Source organism: Sarcophilus harrisii, chromosome 1 (genome assembly GCF_902635505.1).
Source record: "Sarcophilus harrisii chromosome 1, mSarHar1.11, whole genome shotgun sequence".
In the NCBI taxonomy this organism is placed as follows: Eukaryota; Metazoa; Chordata; class Mammalia; order Dasyuromorphia; family Dasyuridae; genus Sarcophilus; species Sarcophilus harrisii.
This window is the reverse complement of record NC_045426.1, coordinates 685,086,054-685,108,454: the sequence shown is the minus strand read 5'-3', so window position 1 is coordinate 685,108,454 and position 22,401 is coordinate 685,086,054. Positions and strand designations below refer to the sequence as shown.

General features: G+C 38.0%; 1 protein-coding gene across 3 annotated transcripts in view; it reads right to left on the bottom strand.

Moving 5' to 3' along the window:
• Positions 1 to 10,301: 10,301 nt before the first annotated feature.
• Positions 10,302 to 22,401, bottom strand: part of SBNO1 (strawberry notch homolog 1) — a 73,770-nt gene continuing 61,670 nt past the window's right edge. For all 3 annotated transcript variants that reach the window (XM_031948454.1, XM_031948455.1, XM_031948453.1), the window contains 4 exons: positions 20,897 to 21,034; positions 20,006 to 20,082; positions 18,195 to 18,388; positions 10,302 to 16,761 (listed from right to left, as the gene is read on the bottom strand). In XM_031948454.1, coding sequence (XP_031804314.1) covers positions 16,619 to 16,761; positions 18,195 to 18,388; positions 20,006 to 20,082; positions 20,897 to 21,034 — 552 coding nt within the window. In that variant the 3' untranslated portion in view covers positions 10,302 to 16,618. The remainder of the gene's footprint in view (positions 16,762 to 18,194; positions 18,389 to 20,005; positions 20,083 to 20,896; positions 21,035 to 22,401) is intronic.

The window sequence follows — 22,401 nt, the reverse complement described above, 5'->3', positions numbered from 1 at the left end:
ACAGGAGAGGTCCATGTTCTATTGAAGGCAGGAAGAGCTGGGTTCAAATCCCACAGGCCTGGGTCACTCACCTAAATTCAGCGCCCCCAGGAAGCTAACCAGGGCTGTGGCTGGTCTCCCGGGGCAGAGGTTTCCAGACGGAACCAATGAAATCACAAATCCAAACCAAGATAAATGATGATTACTATTATTAGTAGCCATATTATAAATAACATAGATATTAGGCATCTCTATTGTTTGAAAGTTTACAAATGGCTTCCTTATGAGCCTGTGGAAGTATGTTTATCCCCATTTTAAAGATGAGAAAGTTGGGGCTTTGTTGCCCACAGATTTAGAACTGTAAGGCATCTTAGACTCTAACCCCATCATGTTAAAAAGGGGGGAAAGTGACGTCTAGAAAGGCTAAATGATTTATGGCCATAGGTTATTGATTCCAATTGTGGAGCCCTAGCGAGACGGGCCCCTGTACATGTGCAAAGGGAGCCGGAAGAGTCATCTCTTCCCCTTCTACCTTTCTTCAAGGGAGACTTTAATTCCTGCCAGAAGGAGAAGCAAGGGCTGCGGCCGGAAACCAGAATGATATTTATTCGCTCCTTTAAATATTGTTCTGGGGAATGTTTTTTTTTTCAGATTCAAACTAAACTTCTGATCACAAATCATTCATGGGGAAACGAAGACCTCAATTTTACGTCCAAAGCTCAGCTTCTCCCTCTCTCCAACTACCAGTTGGACAATAAACACCTAGGAAGCGGCAAAGATGAACTCTCTTGGGAAGGGAAGGGACAAAGTAGGAAGAGTCAGAGATCACAGAAGTTCGGGCTGCTCTCACCCATCACTGAATAAGGATCTCCCGGATTCCGGGCATCCCGTCTGCTCTAGAAGAACCTCAGGGAGGGGGAAGAGGCTCCCTCTCTCCTAGGGCAGCCTAGGCCATGGGAGGCTTTTTCTGACATCCAGTCAGTCTGCCCCTGTGCTTCTTCCACCCAGTGCCCCTGGTTCTGACCTTCAGGATCGAACAAACAAGATTCACTTTTCTTCCAAAACCTTTCAGTTATTTAAATGCAACTCTTGTAGTTGTTTCAGTCGTGTGCAAGCAACTCTTTGAGACCCCCGTTTTGGGGTTTTCTTGCAGAAATCCCGGAGTGGTTTGCCACTTTCTTCGCCAGCGCATTTTACAGATGAGGAAACGGAGGCAAACTGGGTGAAGTGACTTGCTCAGGGTCATACTCCGGGCCTGGCACTCTATCCATTTCATCACCTAACTGTCCTCCCTAACTCTTTTCTTCTCCATGTTAAAAATTCTTGGTTCTCAGGATGAGGAGGAGGGCCTTTGCCATTCTGGCTGTTACCTGGACAGCATCCTTGGGGAGTAGAGGAAAGGAAATGAGCATTTACATAGCGCATGTGTCAGAAAGTGTGCTAAATGCTTTTTTACAAGTATCATCTCGTTTGATCCTCACCTGCCTCAAAGGATCAGTGGTGCCCTTTGAATTAGGTGCTATAATTATCCCCATTTAAAAGCTGGGAAAACTGAGGCAGAGGTGAGTGATTTGCAGAGGCTCACCTGGCTAATAAGTATCTAAAGTTAGGTTTTAACTTTGGGCTTCTTAACCCCAGACCCCGTGCTCTATCCACCAAGTCCTATCAGATTTACACAAAATACTCCAGGATGGACCATCACTTCTTTATTTTTGGATCCTCTTAAAGAAGCCCAAGGCTGCATTACTTTTCTTGATTGCCAGATAGTCAATCTGTAGTTCTTTCTAAACCATTCAGGACTTTTTTGGCCTGGACTTAAGTTTCACCGTGTCTTCCTCATCTTGGCCTTTTGAAATTGATTGTTAAATCCACACATATGTCTAATTTGGCCAAAATTCTGACTCGGAGCTTTTTAGATCTTGCCTCTGTTATTCCATGTGTCAGCTATACCATCGAATCCATGTCTGAGAGTAGCCTGGGCTACACACTATCCCTCTCCCACCATCCTTAGTGTATTCCAATACTTGAATAGGATGCTGTCCATACTTTTACTCAAGTTTATCCCTAAAAATGGAAAACAAACAGCACAGGGCCTAGTATAGATCCTTTAGGATCTGGAGAATTCCATCCAAATGGCCACAAAACCATTAATATACTTTTTGAGTAAATTTTATTAGAGGGGAAAAAATTTGGTCCTCTCTAACCTGTATTTGATGATGCCATGCTTATCTTTTTGTGATTCTTTCCTATTTGTTCACTAATTATCTCTTAAATAATATATAGTGATTCTAAGAAAGGATGAATAGGTTGATTTGATTTGATTTTTTAAAAAAGATAGTTTTCAACATTTACTTTGATAAGATTTTGATTTTTTTCTCCCTCCTTCCTTTCCACTTTCCCTAAGACAGCAAGATGATAGAAGTTATTACATGTACAATCATATTAAACATATTTCCACTTTGGTCATATTGTTAAATTATCAAAACAAAAGGGAAAACCCACAACAACAAAAATGAAAATAGTATGCTTCATTTTGTATTTGGATTCTATAGTTCTTTCACTGGATTTGGATAGCATTTTCCAACATGAATTTCTTGGAACTATCTCAGAATCTTCAGGGGTCCTCAAACTTTTTAAATAGGGGGCCAGTTCCCTGTCTTTCAGATTGTTGGAGGGCCGGACTATAGTAAAAACAAAGACTTTGTTTTGTGGGCCTTTAAATAAACTTCATAGCCCTGGGGGAGGGGATAAAAGTCCTCAGCTGCTGCATCTGGCCCACGGGCCGTAGTTTGAGGACCCCTGTCTCAGATCATCACATTGTTGAGAAGAGCCAAGTCTATTAAAGCTGATCATTGCACAATCTTGCCGTTACTGTGTACAATATCTCCTGGTTCTGCTCACTTCACTCAACATCATTTCATGTTAATTCTTCCCAAGTTTTTCTGAAATCAGTCTGCTCATCATTTCTTAGAGAACAATAATATTCCATTACATTCATACATCACAATTTGTTCAGTCATTCCCCTCAGTTTCTTATGTCACCACAAAGAGAGTGAGCAGGTTGATTTTAGAAAAATATGGAAAGGGGGGCAGCTACGTGGTGCAGTGGATAGAGCACCAGCCCTGAAGTCAGGAGGACCTGAGTTCAAATTTGACCTCAGACATTAAATACTTCTTAGCTGTGCGATGTGGGCAAGTCACTTAATCACAATTGCCTCAGGGGGGAAAAAAGATAAAGGGGAAAGAAAAACATGGAAAGACTTGCACAAAATAATGAAGAGTGAAATGAGCAAAAACAAGAGAACGTTGGATATATTAACGATGATTTTTGAAGAATAATTGAAAGACCACATTATCCCGAGTATTATAAATACTCATATCAATTACAAAGGACCCATGAAGGGAGCTACTATTCACTTCCAGAGAAAGAAGTATACATAGTATGATTTTACACACACACACACACGTGACACATGTCAAATGGTGCAAGGGAGGGAGGGAGGTAGATAGTTCAGAGCTTAAAATATAAGCAATATTGTATATATGTGTATATACAAATATATGTGTCTATATAATATAAATCGAGAGAGAGAGTGTGAGTGAGAGTCTGCTTTGGTTTATCTCTCAGAGCTAGGTCTGTAATGTCTGTCTTTCAGGGTTCCAGGTTCCTGAACTGTCTGGCGTACTATCCACTGCACCACCTAGAAATAGTGGAATTTGAAAAATATTTGGGTAAGAACCTGAAAGGTTAAGGGCTGTCTTTTCTCTCCAGCTATAAACTTGAGGCCCCTTCTTGCTGCAATTCCTTCACTGTTAGGTGCTTGACACTAGAAATCTTCTAGTTCTTAATGTTCTTAATATGTAGGTAACCAGAGTGGAATCGGTCACTTTTCATGTTTTCTCCAAGGCACTTCCAGTTAGTCAGCAAATAAGCATTTATTAACTACTTCTTATATGGCAAGAGCTGGAATTATAAATATAACAGAAAAATGATTCTTGCCCTCAAGAAGCGTATATTCCAAATGGGGAAGACCAAGGGAGCTGAAAGGAGGGGTGGTAGCTGATGTGGCAGCATGGCAGAAAAAGCCCAGAATGCACGCTGGAGAGTATTTAAGACATGATTCGTGTAGGTGCCCTCCTTAAATGAAGGTTCTAGGAAGAGCCATCCAATTAAAGGGAGAAAGATGCCACAGGGGTGAAAAAAACTTCTATTCCAAGTCATCACTACTCTCCCAATAGTAGATTCCCAAGCATTTGAGTGGGATCACGCTATCCAAGGAATTCTTTGCATTTATGACAATTATAGTCTAGAATGTTTCCAGGAATTGAGGTCAAGCTCTTTCCCTTATAGTTTCCAGATTGTATTTTCTTTCTTCTTTTAAAAATCAACCTATTTACCCTTCTGACCAATGTTATCTTTCCTAGTCCTCCGGATTTTCAAATATCAAACAGTCACTCAACAATCATATCTGTCAGTTTTTTCAGTAACCAACAACTATTTAGTAATTCTTTATCATGTTACTTGAATTCATTGAAGGAAGCAAAACAGTCTGTTATTTTTTCTATATCTTGGTTTTCAATTCCTACTAACTGCTTTTGTTCTGTCTTTTCTAGTGCAAAGGTCATGTCTCTTGGCAGAAAAGAATTTTTAGTGACCACTGCCCCTTTCACCGTGAATATTGGTCCTATCCGATATCCTAGCCTATAAAACTAGGCGATGCTTTTGTTTCTTTCCATCCTGTCACTTTCTCTTGTACTACCATCCATGTCTGTATATAAAATGTCTTTGATGTGTCCCCTGTCTGCAAAATAGGTACTATCTGGCCCGGAGTAAACACTTAATACTTTTTGAATATACATGGCTACTTTAATTATCCTTTTATTTACTTTTAAACATGTTTTATTGATGGTTTGTTTTTATACAGCTAATATGATACAACTCCAAAAAGTAATTTTAGCAAAACCAACAAATATTATGACCTTGCTTGATAATATGAGCAATATTTCAGTTTTCCAGCTCTGTACAAAAATGAGGGAGGTATCTGTTTACTTTTTTTTTTTTAAAGGGGTATGTGTGTGTGTGGGGGGGGAGGGAGTCAACTGACCACAATTATTAAATCTCCAGCTTCATTTTAATGTCCTTTTCATTTGAATTATAGCCATTGGCTATTTTTTTCCTGATTCTGTTTACTTCACTCAGGCTGTTCACAGAAAGTCCTTCCAAGCGTCTTAATTTTTCATTGGCTCTTTCAGGTATTGGAATAATATTCCACTAATTCATATACTATATTTTTTTCAGCCAATCACCAGAATGTGAGTGCTCACTTTAGTTTCCATTTTGCTAGCACAAGTACTATTATGAAAATTCTGGTGAATGTGAAGTCTATCTTTGACCAGAATGTAGAGGAATCAATGGGTAAAAAAATTGTACCCACTCTTCTCACACAGCCTGAAAATATTTTCCAAAGTAGTTGGACCACTTCACGGCTCCTCCAAATGTCTACGTGGGCCTGATCTTTCTTGGCCACTAAAACATTGGGTATTTCATCTTTTATCATTTTTACCGATTTGCCAAGCGACAGATGAAAGATATTTTAGCTTAAATTCTTATTAGTGATTTGGAGCAATTATCCAATTGATTCTTTTAAGAACTGTTTATTCATATTATTTGACCACTTACCCAGTGTGATCTAGAGTGATTTTCAATCTTGCATTTTGGCATTCTTTATCTTGGATATTAAAACCTTTCCATTTGTCAGAGTTCTTTACAGACTTTCCAAGTTAGTTTTCTTTACAATGTTGTCATGCTTATAGAAATTATTCTTCTGCTCACTTGACTCTCAGTTCCTACCATGATTACATCATACGTGCCACAATGTGTTCAGCCATTCCCTAATCGTCTAAGAAGCACCACCTTGGATTCCAGAACTTTTTCATCCCTTTTGATCCTCCCTTCAGAGTTAAGTTTATTCTGCTTACAGTACCTCCTTTCAGGTGTCCTCCCAGCTCTTAACTACCCCATTCCTATCCCGACTTCCTTCTATTAGGTATGATGTCTTCCTACACCAAACTATGTTCAAAGACCCTCGTTTGTTTCAGATTAGGTTCATTTGATGCCCAGTCCTTCCCTTCCTCCGTGTTTGTATTCTTTTCTTATGTACCCTAATCAAAAGAATGTTCTACTTTTTTCCTTTCTAATGTATTAGAAACTTTTATTCAGCATAAGTACTAATCAATCCCTTCTAGGTTTTTTTTTGGGGGGGAGGGTAGTGCTGTCCATTTTTCAGGCAAAATTCACCATTTTCTTTCCTAAGTTATTTACTCTCCTAATTCTGTATTTTTTCCTGAGGCAATCACGGTTAAATGATTTGCCCAGGACCACACAGCTAGCAAGTAGTCTTCGACCTAAGCGTTTAGTTTATTTTACATCTCTTCCTTCATTTCTTCTAAATATTAATATAGCCTCATTTCTCATATAACCATATTGAGATTCAGAAAAATGTTTCCCATGGTTATATATCTCGTAAATACTGATATGAAGACAGACTACTCTCTTTTCACATTGGTCTAACCCAGTCTCCTAAATATGACTTCACTTTTATAATTCTCTGCATCAACCAGTGCCTGACCTATTCAGTACAATCGATGTCTTATTCGCCCCTGGCTACACACTTTTGACTACAACCTTTCCCCTACCTGAAACTTCCTAGGTCATTTCTACCAGATGCCTTCCCATCCCTTTAAGGCCTAGATCAGCCTCTATGAAGTCTTTGTGGAACACCCCAGCCTTTAGTCATCCCTGCCGATGACCTATCTCGTGTCCAGTAAGACAGCTTTTTATCTCCCCATGAAAAGGTAATTTATGGAGCACTTAGACATATCTTTTATTTCCCCAATTGGACTCCAAGCTTTCAGGAGTCACAGAGGCCAGAGACTCTCTCCGTTCAGTTGTTGTTTGCTTGGTACCTTGCAGTGCTGAAATCCCAAGTGCTCAGTTTGTCGAGTGACAAGTGTAGCCATCACATTGGCACTTCCTGGTTTCAAGTCTCCCGGGAAGGAAAGCCACTGCGGGCCTACCTCTTCCTACCATGTAGAGTACCGTTTTAAGAACAATTCAGTTGAACTTAGAACAAGTCATAACTTCTCTCAATTAAGGTTCTATAAAATCAGGGGTCACATTGAAGGTGCCTTCCCAATCATAATCAATTTGCCACTTACAAGCAGGCCTCTCTTCCAGCACCACCACTCTGTAAGAGTAAAGGTAAAATAGTTTATTGGAATAGGTAAGGACCTCAATTCAATTCCTGGCTGCCTGTGGGGGTATCAAGTTCTTCTGAAAAATGAGGGAATTGGATTGATCTCTTTAGTCTTTTCCAATTCTAAAACTAGGACCCATAATTATGTCAATTTCAACCGAGGCTACAGAAGGAATCCAATGTATTTGGGTAAGAATAAGCGTATTTTCAAATTCCACTATTTCTAGGTGGTGCAGTGGATAGTACGCCAGACATGAAGTCTAAGATGTGAGTTTGAATCCCCTTCAGGCACTTGCTAGCTGTGTGACTCTAGGCAAGTCACCGAGACTACTCCCCACCTCATATTCCCCATCTACAAAATGGGGACAACTGCACCAATCTCCCAAGAATCAAAGGAGAAATTTTGTATAGCACACCTTAGAGTGCTATATAAAGACTGGTTATTATCATTTGATGATCCTGTGAGATCAATATCACAGGTGGTATTCTCACTCCGAAGAGGGGAAAAAAGGAATTTAATTTGCCCATTGTGACATAGCATATAGGCCTTTCTGGGATCCTAGATTGCACTCCTTTCCCTGAATCACCCTGCCTTGAACTAAGGGAGATTGCAGTTATCTTCTTAAATCAAAAATCTCCTTCCCTTCAGTGTGCAGACCCCAGTGAGTGACTTTCTAAGACTACCAGCTATTTTGCTGGTACACAAGGATCACAAGGCCCAGAAAGCCCGATTTTTTTTTTCTTTACTAGTTTAATGGTCCGACATCCAGAAGATATATATTTGGAAAGTGTCCTGATTATGTGGCAAAGGACATAACCAATGGACAACCAGAGTGCCACATAAATATAATTAGATTCAAAGAAGCATTCACCAAGATATGTGCTTTGAAACAGCTCATCCAGAAAGTTATTTGTGACTACTCGAGTTTTAGAAAGCTTCCAGAATGGTTCTTTAAGTAATTATTTTAATTGGCATTTCACACATCGCATTGCTAGGGAGCCAGAAGAGTGGGAGGGGAGTAAATGAAGTGTAGTAAAGAAGCGGCCTTGAACTCAGGGGACTTAGGTTAATTATAGGCTTAGAGCTTGGTTTTCTCTCCAACCCCATCCTTTAATGGAGGCACTGGAAACCACAAAATTGTCTTGATCGAAAGGATCTAAGTTTGACTCCTACCCGGTACACTTATTATGAAGGTCAGCTGGCCTTGGCCTCAGTTTATCTATAAAATGAGGTTGGATCAAATATTTACTACTATCCTTTCTGGCTCTAAATGTGTGATCCTGTAAAACCCAAGTAGGTCACGTTATTTGCCCATGAAGGGACAGAGCCAAGATTGGAACCCAGTCAGAATTCTTTTACTAAACCACAATGCTTTGTTCTAGTATTGGGCAAGTCATTTTTTCATCAGGTACCCCCTTCTGTATCTGTAAAAATTAAAGGGTTGGAATAAGTCCAAGGTCCTTTGTAGCTCAGATACTCTTCAAAGAATCACAAATTCAACAGAAGCTTCTTTTCCTTGAGTAGAAAAAAAGATTTATTCAAGGCCTTTGCCTGACATCACCCCCGGCTCCCCATCAGAAAGCTAAAGGCACAGTGAGTTTCCATGAAGTTCTGGACATTGTTAATATCTTAAAAGTGACTTTCCGAAAGTGATCTGACCATGTCACTTTCCTACTCAAACTATACTGTTTGTATAAACTCTACATCCTGGCCATGTTGGCCCCTTGTCCTTCGCATGCTACACCCCATCCCTCCTCTGTATCTTTGTACTGGCTCTATTTCATGGGAATTCCCTCCCAACCGTCAACTTAGAATACCTGGCTTCCTTTAAGACTGAGCTCAAGTACCATTTTGTCCAGAAGGCCTTTTCTTTGTTCCCTTGGCTACCAGTGCCATTCTCTCTAAAGTAGCTTATCTTTTCTATCTAACCAGTATGTTTCTGGGGTACATCAAATAATGTACTATTTTTATTCCCATTAGAATTCAAGGAACGTGGACTTGCTTTGGTTTATTATTTCTAGAACTTAGCATAATACGTGAAATGTAGCAAGCTAGCTCTTAATAATGGTTAATGATTGTCTATCAGAAGACAAATTCCTAATTCTAGCCCTCTGTTCCTATGGTTTTCTACTTCTAAGGCTCATTTGGAAAAATATGGGACAAATCTTAATGAAATGAATTAAAACTGTTACATGGCTGCTGCCAAAATAAAGATTAAACTTTGATAAGAATAAAGCATCCAGAAGGAAGGAGGCAATATTCCCACCGTACTCTAGAGTCAACCTCCACTCTAGACTATTCTGCCCAGTTATGAGAACATATGTAGAAATACCTATTTTTATATATTAATATATAAAGTCCTAAAACAGCCTTTGAAACAGATTGATATAGACATTAGTGCTGGTATTTGGTCCTTCATCAAAACATAGTGATAGTTCAAGCCAAAGAAAAAGCTCAGTGATGGAGGTGGAATTTCTGTTCTACCAAAGTTGCAGCATTAGCTAATTACCAGCTGGGGGTTTTCCTACTCTCAAGTTGAACTCTCAGGTTAGGTTTTCCTGAATTCTAATAAAAGTTCATTTTTGAGAGGAGCCAAATAGTAGAATTCTCAAATGTGACAGCCATATCTGTTAACCTTCCCAAATTTGAAATAAGCTGTTGTCATTTACAAAGAACCCAGAACATCTTGCAAAGTGTTTGATGATAATTCCTAATTAATAATTTCTGAGATTTGGAATCACTAGATAATCTATTTCTGATCCCGTCTGATATCAAAAGACCTATGATTCCATGTAGTCTCCAACAATTTATTAATCTTGGGCAGATACAAAGCTGACCTGATACCAATTAAAAATGAAGAGGTAAATGTGGCAACCAACAATCTAAAAACAGGTGCTCCAAAAAGCATTTTCTCTCATAAAGGACATCAAAGACTCCAGAGTATTAGCCAGTTTAATTTAATAATTTTACAAAAACAAAACAAAACAAAAAAAAAACACCCCAAAACAAAAAAAGCCCCCGACAAAAAACTAAATACAGATTTCCATAATGTCCCACTGTTGATCTTTTTTTTTTTCAGTTTACAAGTATAAACCCTGCTAAATGCATCCAGTACATTTTTTTTTATTGCATGAGATTCCAATTTTGTCAAGTTAAAAATCAGAATGGTGCAAACAGCACTCAAGAGTACTGTTTCACCATGAAAAAGTTGCATGGAGCAATGCAGCATCACCAAGACAGTGAATCTTTACATGACAAATTCCAAAAACAGAGTAGAAATATAAAAAAGGTGATTTAAAAAAAAAAAAAAAAACAAACAAATAACAAACCAGCAAAACAACAAGTCGGCAAAATTCACAATCTGCCTTGGTTGGAAAGTCATCTTTGGAATCCATTCCGCCATCTCAAGATGCACCATTTCGGGATCAAAAAGAGGCTCTGTGCCTACATATAAAAAGATCCTTTGCTTGGAGGTAGAACCATGGCAAGTCTTATTGCAGAGATACAGTGTACCTCTTCCCACCTCTCATGGCTGATGGTAGATACAAGTGGTCATTGAGAAGTATCAGTAGTTTAGCCATCATTATAAAACCATTAAGATGGATGGTTTTTCTCACAACAGTTAGACTGTGCCGTATCTAATGAAAAGTTCTCTACCCAGAAAAGCCAAGGTCAGAAAGACAAAATATCAATAGTTCAAACTTCTTTATCTTCTTCAGTGCCAGAATACTATCAAAAGAAGTGCTGGCTACCACCCCTCCCCCACGACCCAGGGTGCATTTGGCTAAAAAGGTTTCCTGGGGCCTGCAGGGACCCCAGAGGCTTTGGGGCACATCACATCCGCACCACAAGTTTAGGAGTGAAAAATCCCCTATGCTGCAGATCTTGAATTTGGGCCCATCTGATAAATGTGAGGGCCCCCAGAAATATAGTTTCCTGCCTGGAACACTCTCCCATATGACAACTCAAATGATGTCTTTTCTCACTCCGTAAGTCTCCACTTTGCTTGATTCTGCAGTTAAGGTAGAGAATGTGCTGTAAAGTTGTGGTATCAGACATTGCCACAAATGTGATTTATAATGCTACAAACACAAGATTGCAACGTTACTGTAGATGGAAGAAAGAGAATCAGGGAGCAGGAAGATGTGTTTGAGCAAGGTCAGGCACTGGAGGTATTTGTAAAAGCATTTTATCAAATAAAAGGAGTAGCCCAAACTTGTTAAAACAGATAGCTTCCCTTAAATATCACAAGAATATGTACATATACTTCCCAACTCTTGTGATATTTAAGAGAACTACCTGTGATGCAATGGTGTGTTTAATATCCAGCCATGAAAGTCCTTGCTAGTTACACATTAACAACAGTTAAACTTATTTTCTTTCCAGGAAAAATGTATAACTGGCTTGTTTCGTTTCCAAAGTGGTGATTTCTTTTGATCACCACTTGATTCCCCCAGTACAAGATCTAGATTAGCAGTTACACCAAAGGGATTTTACTATCCCACACAACTAGGACTCAGCCCTGTTTAGTTGTAGCCTTTGCTATGGAAGACCAAACAAAACACTGCTTCTCTCTCACGTGTGTGCACATGTGCACACATGGATAAACTTTTAAGGATTCCAAAAAACAGACACCCACTTTAAGATTTTTTTTTTTGGTTGGTGATGCTAAATGCCTCCATTTCCATTCCAAATGAAGTTATAAATTTATTCTAGGTCCATTAGATGAAATGCCCAACAGTTTCAAATGGCCTACTACTCCGTTCTTCATTATACCAATCCACTTAAAATCATGAATTTAAGGCTTGTTTCTAGTATGTACAGCTGTACAGCACAATATGCTACTACATACAATAGGCCATAGCTCTTGGCCTCTCAAGAAAAAACAAACAAATTTTATTGTCAGTTCAAATCTTTAAAAATTAACACATCTAACACACACACAAGTAGATAAAAGGTGACCACAAATTTCTGCCAACTACTCACAGGGTTTAAAGCGTTGATTGTAAAAGATTCCTAAAGAAAGAGAAGAGGATGATGATGGCAAAAGGACCATGCACGGCTTCCAAATCAACAACTGTTTCCTTCAGTTGCTGCACACTGGGGTTAGAGAAAAGAAATTCGGAGTTTTAAGTGCAAGGGTTGGAGGATTCAAGCCTTATTTGTTTAGGAGTGATATATGAACACTCCAAAATGCACCATAGAAGGCAGAAAAATTTCAACTGAAGTGTGGGATAGAATGAATCCAAGCTTCTAATGGCATCAAAAGATCAACATAAAGGAGCAGAGTCACACGATGACAATATCAGAAAGTGCACAAGTCCACCCCCCACCCCCAAAGCATTGCACAGTGTAAAATTGGAAACAAACAAACAAAAAAAAAATGCAAAACAGGCTTGTTAAAAATATTAAGATACAAAAACAGCTGAAGTTCTATAGTAAGGATGCAGAACAGAAATCTTAAAATATATGGAGAATTCAGCTAAGTCTATCTCACATTTTTCTAGATTAAAAAAAAAAACAAAAAACAAAAAAAACTCCCATGCCCTATAGTACAGCAAGTGAATAAATAGGGGGAAAGAAGAGGGAAATTGAAACAAATTAGGAAAAATGTCTCCATTTACAAAAAATATTTACAGGCCTCAACTCAGTAACTTTCAACATGTCTATATACAGAGTTCTGTACACATCTAGTAAAGAGTAGGGTTGAAGGGTGGATATTCAGGAAAGGCATCGCTAATTTGAGCTGCATGTTTATAGGATACAAGTTTCCTTCATTTATGTGCCCTTAAAAAAACACTGTGTTCTGACCAGAAGACTGGTAGCTTTTTCAAGTTTTAATTATTATAGCAGTTGGCCTTGAAGGCCTCAGGTAACAAAAGGGTAGAGGATCAAGGTAGATTTTTAACACTCTGGTGGTGTAATAGTAATTGCTTTTCTAGTATGGGAACGAACAATACCTTAATTCACAGAACTTCCAATTTTTTGCACATCTTTACACAGCTTCCATCTTCCGAGCAAGGGAAGATAGAAGAAAAGCAGAAATGAGGTGTTTTTCTGTGAGGCCCTGAGGGGTCTGGACTTTCCTTTCCCAGCTCCTTGCCTGTACCTTACACTTCTGTATGGATGCTCTGCTCCTTACTAGGGGGGCAGCTCTCCAGCCTGCTTGCCAAAAGACCAAAGTAAAAGTCAAGGCCAGAAAATGTTGTTCCACTGCCTCAAGTCCATCAAACTGAATCATCTAAATGAGCCCCACCTTGATACATGTTCTGCTTGTTTTTGACCTCACCAGAACATGATCGGGATAAAAAGCCTCTGTCTACTGGCAACTGCTTTCCATTCCCCCCCCTCCCCCCCAGTACAATTTAAAGGCAGTGGCCTTCTTTTGTCCCAAAGTTACTAGCCTCTAATAGCAGCTGTGAAGTAATGTGAAGTATAGAGCTTATCCTTGGAGCTGGATAACTACAAATTACTTAGAGTAATAGGGAAAATGAGGCTGTGTCTTTGTTAGAGATGTTTTGTTAATATAATATCCTTGTAAATATGAATCATTAGACAGCATATCTGAATATTCTGATTACTAATTTACAAAGACTTCTCTGGCAATGAAGAAATTTAGAGAAAACCTTTAAAAATTATTTTTGCACCAGGCTATGGCCTGGAATTCCAACACACTCTAAACCAAAATTCTCCCCCACTCCTACCCCTTAAACAAACACGTCAAAGCTTAATATCACATTGAGCTTTTGACACAAAAACAAAAGTCAGATTAAAAATCAAGTCCTTAGTTCAAAAAAAGGTGAGACTAAAATGAGTGATTCTATGTTGAGTTGCTTTGGCTAAAACCTTAAAGAATGGATTAACTTCATGAGTTTGGAAATCAAATCTTCTTAGGAAGGGGCTTTTAAACTCTAGAATTCCCACTTCCCTGAGCATGTAATCATTAAAGTATAACACAAAAGCTATCAGGGTACCAAAAAAAAAAAAAAAAAAAAAATCAAGACTTTCTGTTTTGCGTGCTTCCACATTGAGAAGGGTTCAAATACAAAACCTCCAGTATCACTTATCCCTATTCTCTGACACTTTCAGTTTGGTCATTTAAAATCTGTGTGTGTACACACAAAAACACTATAAACACATACATATATATCTACATGCTCACATATACATATATATGTATATACACACATGCCTCATTTTAGCAAGGAATCAAAACAGTATCACAAATCATGTCCTTCTGGCAGCAAGATTAACTACCCCAAGAGTAAATTTAAATACATCAACTATAATGTCATTTAAATGCATACTGAAAGAACTATTCTGGAACTGCTTTAAAGGAAATCATGATCTACTTAAAAACCACCATTAAATAGCAAGTAAGTTTGGAAATTTGGCCAGAAGCCAGCAGAGGCCTATTCTCTCACTATGTCTTTCCACTGGAAGGGTTTATTTCAGAATCTCTTTGTCCAATCACTATGGGGGTCTTACCATGTGCCCTATACTAACACCTTGAGGGGCAATCTTATTCTCTGCTGTCTAATTGGAGGCAGAAGCATAGTTCTGGTACTCTAAGAGGAGATCACTTGAATGCAAAGACTCCTTCAACCAGGGAAGTGAACAAAAAAGAGGACAGATTTTTCTTCTCAATTTAATATCATTAGAAGGCATGTTAAGTAAACTCATGATGAAATGTCCAAGAATGTGCTTAAAGAAAATTTACCACCTCTCCCCACTCCCCCTGCAAGAGATAGATGGCTGCACTCAATTTCTGCCAGGAACACCTAACTATACTGAGAGGGAAATTCTCCACGTCCAGGTCAATGCCAGAAGACTAAAAGAAACAACGTGGAAACTGACCTTGTCCAAGTACGGGTAAGTGCTACCACCTATCAGCTCTTTAGGGCAGAAAGAGCTCACTTTCATCGGAACAGAAAGCTTCAACAGAATGCTGAGGCAACACCCAAAGTGAAACTGCTACTACATGGGATGACTGCCTAAGCAAGAGTCCACTTCTTGTTAGTACAATAACTTTTATTTGACATCTACAAGATTTTGGTATCTTGCAGCTTTCTGGACAGGTTTATACAATCTCAAAAGTTTTCAATAGTGCAACCTGTGCAAGCAAAAAAAAAAAAAAAAAAAAGAAAAAAAAAGAGAAAAAAAAAAGACAAACATTGTCCCTCACTTGTTATAAACATTTACTATTATAGGCAAAACAAAACTTACCCATATCATAGATAAGTGACTATTCACATTTGTACATTACCATTTTAAACAGCTCCAGATAAACTCTACAAATGTCTTACAACATATTAAACAGTATTCAAGTTACTGGGTAACAAAGAGCACATACAGCAGAAGCCTCAAGTGTTTTCCCCATTGTCTACTTTACAGCTCAAGTAAGGTTTCATCTTACAAGTGACAAATTAAATTACAAGTAAAAAATAAGAGGATTGTTTTGCAAGATAGAGGTCAATTTGCACTTAGTTTCCATAACCATCTCCAATTAAGGAAAAATGCCATCTTGAGAAAAATAGGCTTTGAGCCTTTTTTTTTTTTTGCAGCACATTAGGAATATTATTAATACATTAAAAGGAACTAATTTTTAATTTAAGAATTTTATCACAAAGAAGGGCATACGTGTGGTGGACTCACTGCCTCAGAAGAGGAGGGGAGAAAAGCAACACTTACTAAGCATAGCTGTCCGTACAACTGTGCTCCTCTCCACCCCCTGACTTTGGTGGGATCTTACTCACGACGTGCTTTCAAAGACATGCACTGTCAGAACAAAAACTGGGAAAGAACCCGAATGCATGATGAACAACCATTTCCATTTCATGCTTAGTTCTAAACCTGTTTTACATGTTGAAAAGAAGAACCAATAAAGATTTTCTCTATTTAAAGACTCAAAGACATGCATCCTGGGAAGTCTCGCCCAGCCACGGCATAGATGTCCTGCGTAAACCCTGAGCGCTGAAGGACAAAAATCAAGGTAAAGCCAGTTTGGGAAAATCCACACATTTTTGCACAAATTGTGGTCTTAGTTTAAGAAATAAAAAACAAACAAATAAAGCCCATGAATTTAAAAAAAAAAAAGAAAAAAAAAAAAAGACACACCCCTGCTTGCCCAAAGTCAAAGCAAATGGGAAGTTAAGTAAGTACTAGAGGAAAAGCCTACGTAGGGAAGGACATTTGCACCACCATCAGCATTGCTGAGTCTCAGTTTGGCCATCTTTTCCAGGTACCTCCTCATTCCCAAAATATTACCAGAGAGAGCGCAACTGAAAAAATTCTTTGGAATCTGTCCCTGATTTTTATGCAAATGATATGCTTGGATAGCTTTTCCAGAAACACCCATGTCAAAAACCTGCAGTCTATTCTTTTACAAGTTGCTCAAATTGGTGATGCTCTGTGGGTGATGCTGCTGCCATATCTGCTTCTGCTGCACTGCGAGCTGCTGGGACTGGTCTGACGTTGACAGAAGATTTACAAGGGGAGAGACACAATTTGCAGGAATGATCAAACCTGTAATTAGAAATAAAGCAGAGGTTGGATTTGAAAAATTCTTGGGGACTACCTAATCATGAGAAAAGCAAAAGCCATACTTTGGAACTGCAACAAATTTCTTCTGTTTTTAAGCCACTAGTCCCAGGTCACAGAGCTATGTTAAGTGTGTGAGGCTGGATTTGAACTTGGGTCCTCTTGACTCCAGGGCAGGATGCACCATGTAGTTATCCCTACCAAGTTTCAAAAGAGGAAGAAACTAATCTTGATTTCCAATACAAAAGCTGCTGCTGGAGCTGCTTGCCGATCTCTTTGGCAATCAGCTGAAGAGTTAGAGTCTGGGGACACCATAACTCAAGAACTAAGAACAGATACTGATCAAGGAGGGCACTGTCACCTTCCCGACCATGTCCTGGATTCCAATCAGCACATAGTAGGATCAGTAACTGCCCAAAGACTATGATGCCACCCAACAGTGCTGTACTGTCGTCTTGCTGATTTCTACAGGGCTACAATCCAGGCTCTCCATCTAGTAGGACACTGTGGCTGTCATTCTCATGAGTATGATGAGGGCCAGGGAGGTCAGAATTAGAATGACTTGCTTACGATCATACAGCAAAGCAAGTGGGACATCTTCCCAAACTTCTACATCCAATCAACTCTATGTTCTTGGTCATGAAGCCTTTCCCCTGAGAAGGGGGTTGTGTCTCCTCTATTTCTGTAGCCAATAAGGCTGGCTCAGGAAGGTGCTCCAGAGAATTAATGGGAAGCTGGGACACACGATCTGGGGGAGGGCAAGGACACAGGAGGCCCTGACTCTTACTATCAAGGAAAAGCTGAAGGTGCCAAATGGAAACTTGGCTGGAAAAATAGTGATAATAACTGTTAGCTTCATAAACAGCATCTGAAGCTTTGAAAAGGACCCTTGATTTCATTTGATCCTCTCAGCACATCAAGCAGTAGATGCTCTATCCCTATTTTATAGATGGGGGACCTGAGACAGAGACATTCAGTGCCAGAATCTGCTTGCTGCTAAATGAATGAGGTCTAATTTGATTTTAATTGTGATTTTTAGTCTACTGTTTCACTACCTAGTAGGAAATAAAAGTACATCTATAGGGGCCCTTTTTTGGGTGTCTTGGACCTACAACTGCATCCTGTGGGAAATCACAAGAATAAATTCTGCTGCAACTCTTAGTGGTGAGCAGGGGAAGGGGTGGGGGTGGGGATGGTGAAGAGGGTTCTGAGGTCAAGAGAGCTCAGGGGCCTTTACTCAGGGAGTGTGGATCAGAAGTGAGAAAAATGAAAGGAGCGCCTTCTGACTCGGAAGCAATGGTTCTCTCTAGTTCTCCTCCATGCTGCCTCTGACTAGAAACAAAAGTCAGAAAACAATGGGCTATCTCTTATAGCTTATAGACTAGCATGGGTTCATAAGCAATAGAAAAAAAACTTACCTACAATACGCTGCCCATCCTCTGTTCGTAGCCGAACTATCTGCATCTTCACATTTGTGCCGCTGACAGATGCTAGAACTCCCTCAACTTTTGTCCAAACACTCAGTACTGAGCCACATAAAACATAATAGGTACGACACCGTAGACCTATTTCGCAAATTAATCCCAAACTTGCTTTTTTGCAATTGCCTCTCCTGGAGAGGGGAGGAAGAAAGAGGGAAACGGATTAATGGACAGAATTTCCCAATTCTTCAATTTCAAAGACAAAATTCACGATCTCTACCTACTCCCCACTTAATTGGCTCCATTCTACCCTTCCTTATACTTCACACCTAAGGATCAGCAAATCTTTTTTCTCATATATCTGTCTTTGCCATTTTAGATTCTCTATACAAACTTAGCAAACAATCACTGTTTTGATTGTCTTGGTTCCTTGAAGAGGGACTATCAAGTTTCTAGTTAACTAGTTTAGTCATCTAATCATTTTAATTTTACACTCATTATCCCAAATGTTAACAATGCCAAATAAATGTCACTTCCCAATTTCAAATTATCAGTACAATAAGCAATGATAAAAGATTAATTACTGGTAGAATTAAAGCAGAAAGGTATAAAACAATTTCAGTCTTTAATGTAAAATGATAATATATTCCATCAAATTATCAGATAAAAAAAGTTATCTCCCAGTACAGAAACAAGTTTGGAATCGATTGCCTCAATAGTACAAAATTAACAAGTCTTTAGAGTATCAAATCAAAATGGTATTATTGAAAGGCTAATTATAATTATATCCATGTAATACATATAAGCATTATAAGCTTACTGGTAGAAATGGTATTCTTACAAAGTTCAAAATCTGTATTCTGAATATCATTTTAATGGCAATAGCTGCTTAAAAGATTGGGCTTATTCAAAGACCAAGATCCTAGTCCAGTGCACGAGATTAGAAAATGTTGATGCTTTATATCAACAACGACAGAACTTCAGATCCCTAAAAGCACCGAAATCAAACTGCATATAGCATTTAGCTTATTCACAAAAGCAGATGTTATTACCAGAAGGCCTATTCTTAAGTTAGCTTCTTTGAACATAAAACCTGGAGGATATTCCTAACATTCAACACAGTAACATTTTCCCAAAGAAATGTATTGCTTACTGCAAGTCAATGTTACCCATCTGCCCAATAATGAGCAGATAAAAAATTAGGCCTATTTTTTTCCTATTACTTTTCACAAAATAGCCACATGCTACTAAGTGAGCAAGATTAGAATTCTAGGTCATACAAGATACCTAGATGGAAAAGACAACTGGAATATTAGAAACTACCGAATATTCATTTCAACTCATAAGCATAATCTAAGACATTCATTCCTCACCTTCATTACAAAATACAATTTTTCTAGCAGAATATAAACCCATATATAATAGTTTAGAAAACTTCGGCTGCTTTATTCCCATTGCAATTCTATTTGCTTACTCAAGCACTAAATACTAAAATTCCATTTTGTGAAGATTGTATCTCAGAATTGTGGTTTAAAGCATAAGAGTGATTTAAACAAAAAGGAAATTTGAAAAAATAAGATGAAACATTTATTCTCCATGACCAGAGTAAGCTGAAATCTGAGCACTGGGCGTAAAAATCTATGAGCAATACAGGGAATGTACAGAAAGAAAAAAACTTCCAAGTCCGTGTTTCTAAAAATCAATATCTAATACTTTGACAAAATAAAAAAACAAAAAAAGTGAATGCAGCTATGTTACTGTATCTTCATTTCATTGTCAAATATTCCGAAAATCATTTAAATACTAACCAATATGCATGAGTACATGTATCTGCAGATGAATTATACTGATCTAGCCAGTGAGCCAAGGCATCATCTGAAGCTACCTGTAAAAATAAGGCAAAATCCAAGTTATCAGAAGTAGTGGCTAAACTCAATTTTCCTTCAAAACTGAGAACTCTATATGAAACTTTTCCTGATTTCCTCAATAATTATTGACTTATTCTCCCATCCCAAAGCAAACATTCCTGAAGGACCTGGTTTTATTATATTTGGGTTTTTTTTGTTTTTGTTTTTTTTTTGATATGCCCAATGTCTAGCACAGTAATGAGGCCAGATTAAGATGCTTAATAAAATTTTACTTATTAATCACTAATGAACAGATGTGAATTAGGTTTGTTTTAGCAACATAAAAGGTTTTGGTAGACTGATAGGTGAATTAGAAGACGTTTCCAAAAAAGCCCAAAATTAAGTCATCAGTATTAGAAAACTATAATGTTATTTTCCAAAACCTCTTCCCAAAGCATTCAAACCAATGATTAATGGAATTTTAACTCCTCTATAAAACACAAAATTAAGCTTAGTAGGCATCTTGGCGCTTCAGCATCCATTGAGAGAGGGAAAGAGGAAGCAAGGAAGAAAGGAAGATAAGATCTTGTAGATTATACAGTAAATTGAATTTGTGACCTGAAATTACTGAATGATCTTTGAAGCAAACCATCTCAACTCATTTCCTCATATGAAATAAGAGGTAGGACAAGATGATTTCTAAGGTCTCTTTATCTCTCTAACATCCCAATCATCTTTTGATAATCTTACCTTAGATATTTTAAATAAAATTGGAATTTCCATTTAAAAAAAAATTACACGAGGAAGTTTACAAAGTCTATAAACACATGGACTCACACATAAGAAAATTACCTTTTTATACTTCTTTTTCAGATCAGCCAAAGTCTCTAATTTAAGCTGTTTCCCAGTATTTGGTCTATAAACTAAGAAAAGCTTCTTTTTGGGATTCACTTCTTTCACCAAGATGGCAGTTTTTTTATTATTTCTTATCTGCAGAAAAGATCAAGAGATATCATTCTAATAAAATATTTTAAGGAGATAAATACAACACTACTTGGTCTACTGTCATTGATCCCTAAAGGGAGCTCAAATGTGTGCAGTCAAGTTTCAATCATTGATATGAAACAGGCACCTATGTAACTTTTTGATTTTTTTTAGAATGTAAGTTCCTTTTTAAAAAAGTATTTGTATTTAATTATAGCTTTTTTCAAAATACAAAGACAGTTTTCAACATTCATCTTTGTTTTTTTCTCCCTCTTTCTACCTCTTCCCTCACCTAGACAGCAAGTAATCCAACATAGGTTAAACATTACATATAACTCCAAAAAAAAAAAAAAAAAAAAAAAAAACCGCTACTTCTGGTTTTATTTTCTTACACTGCAAATCAACCCCAACTACATGACTACTCCCATGCCCTTTCAGAACAGTTAATCAAGACCCAAGTGTGCTGAACTGTGCATGTGTCCTGGACCTCCTTTCCATCAATAAGAGATTTTTACATTTCATCTACTTTCCTCTCTAGGATTAGGATTGTTACTGTAATTAATCTAGGACAGGAAGCATTTTAGTATTGGTGTATTCTTAGGCACATTCCAGGTAACAAGGAGTAGACAATAGTCACAAAATGTCTTCACATTCTGTTCTCCACTGGGGCATATGCAACAGTTATCTTTGTGGTAACCTTTCTGAAAATACTCATTAGTATAGCACAATGACCCATTCAAAAATAATTCTTGAAGTTCTTTCTTTATTTTGCCAAAAAGAACTTGTGAGTCACATTTCCATTTAACTATAACTTCTCTCATCTTTCTGGTTTCACTTAGATTAAAAAAATCACAAGGTTAAATATGACTTACTTCTTCTCACACTACATCCATCTGGTAAAGTTGGGCAAAGACCTTACATTTAGAGGATCAATAGCCAAAAATTTTGGCAGCCTAAAAAAATGCATTCTGAGCATTCATTGCCCCAGTTCTGTTATTATGTTTACAAAGTAAGTAGGCAAAGACTAAGGACCATTTCTTATATTATTTCATGGGTTGCTAAGGCCTCAAACATTTCATCATTAGGTAGCCCGGCTCCCGGTGACAAGAAGTTCATGCTATCTATTAGCTTCATTATGTTCAGGCCACACTTGTGAAAATATAACACCATATATAATGTGCACACAATTTACTCTTTATGTTTGTTGAGAACCTAAAATGGAAGCCTTTTGAATTTAAGGACTGTTCTTTCCTCCCCCCCCCCACCTTTTTTTCGTACTTCAGATATTTAACTAAATAAAACATAAACCCTTTAATAAATTATTTTTCACTGATAAGCACCTATCAGCTACGTTCTGACTTTCCAGACTTTTG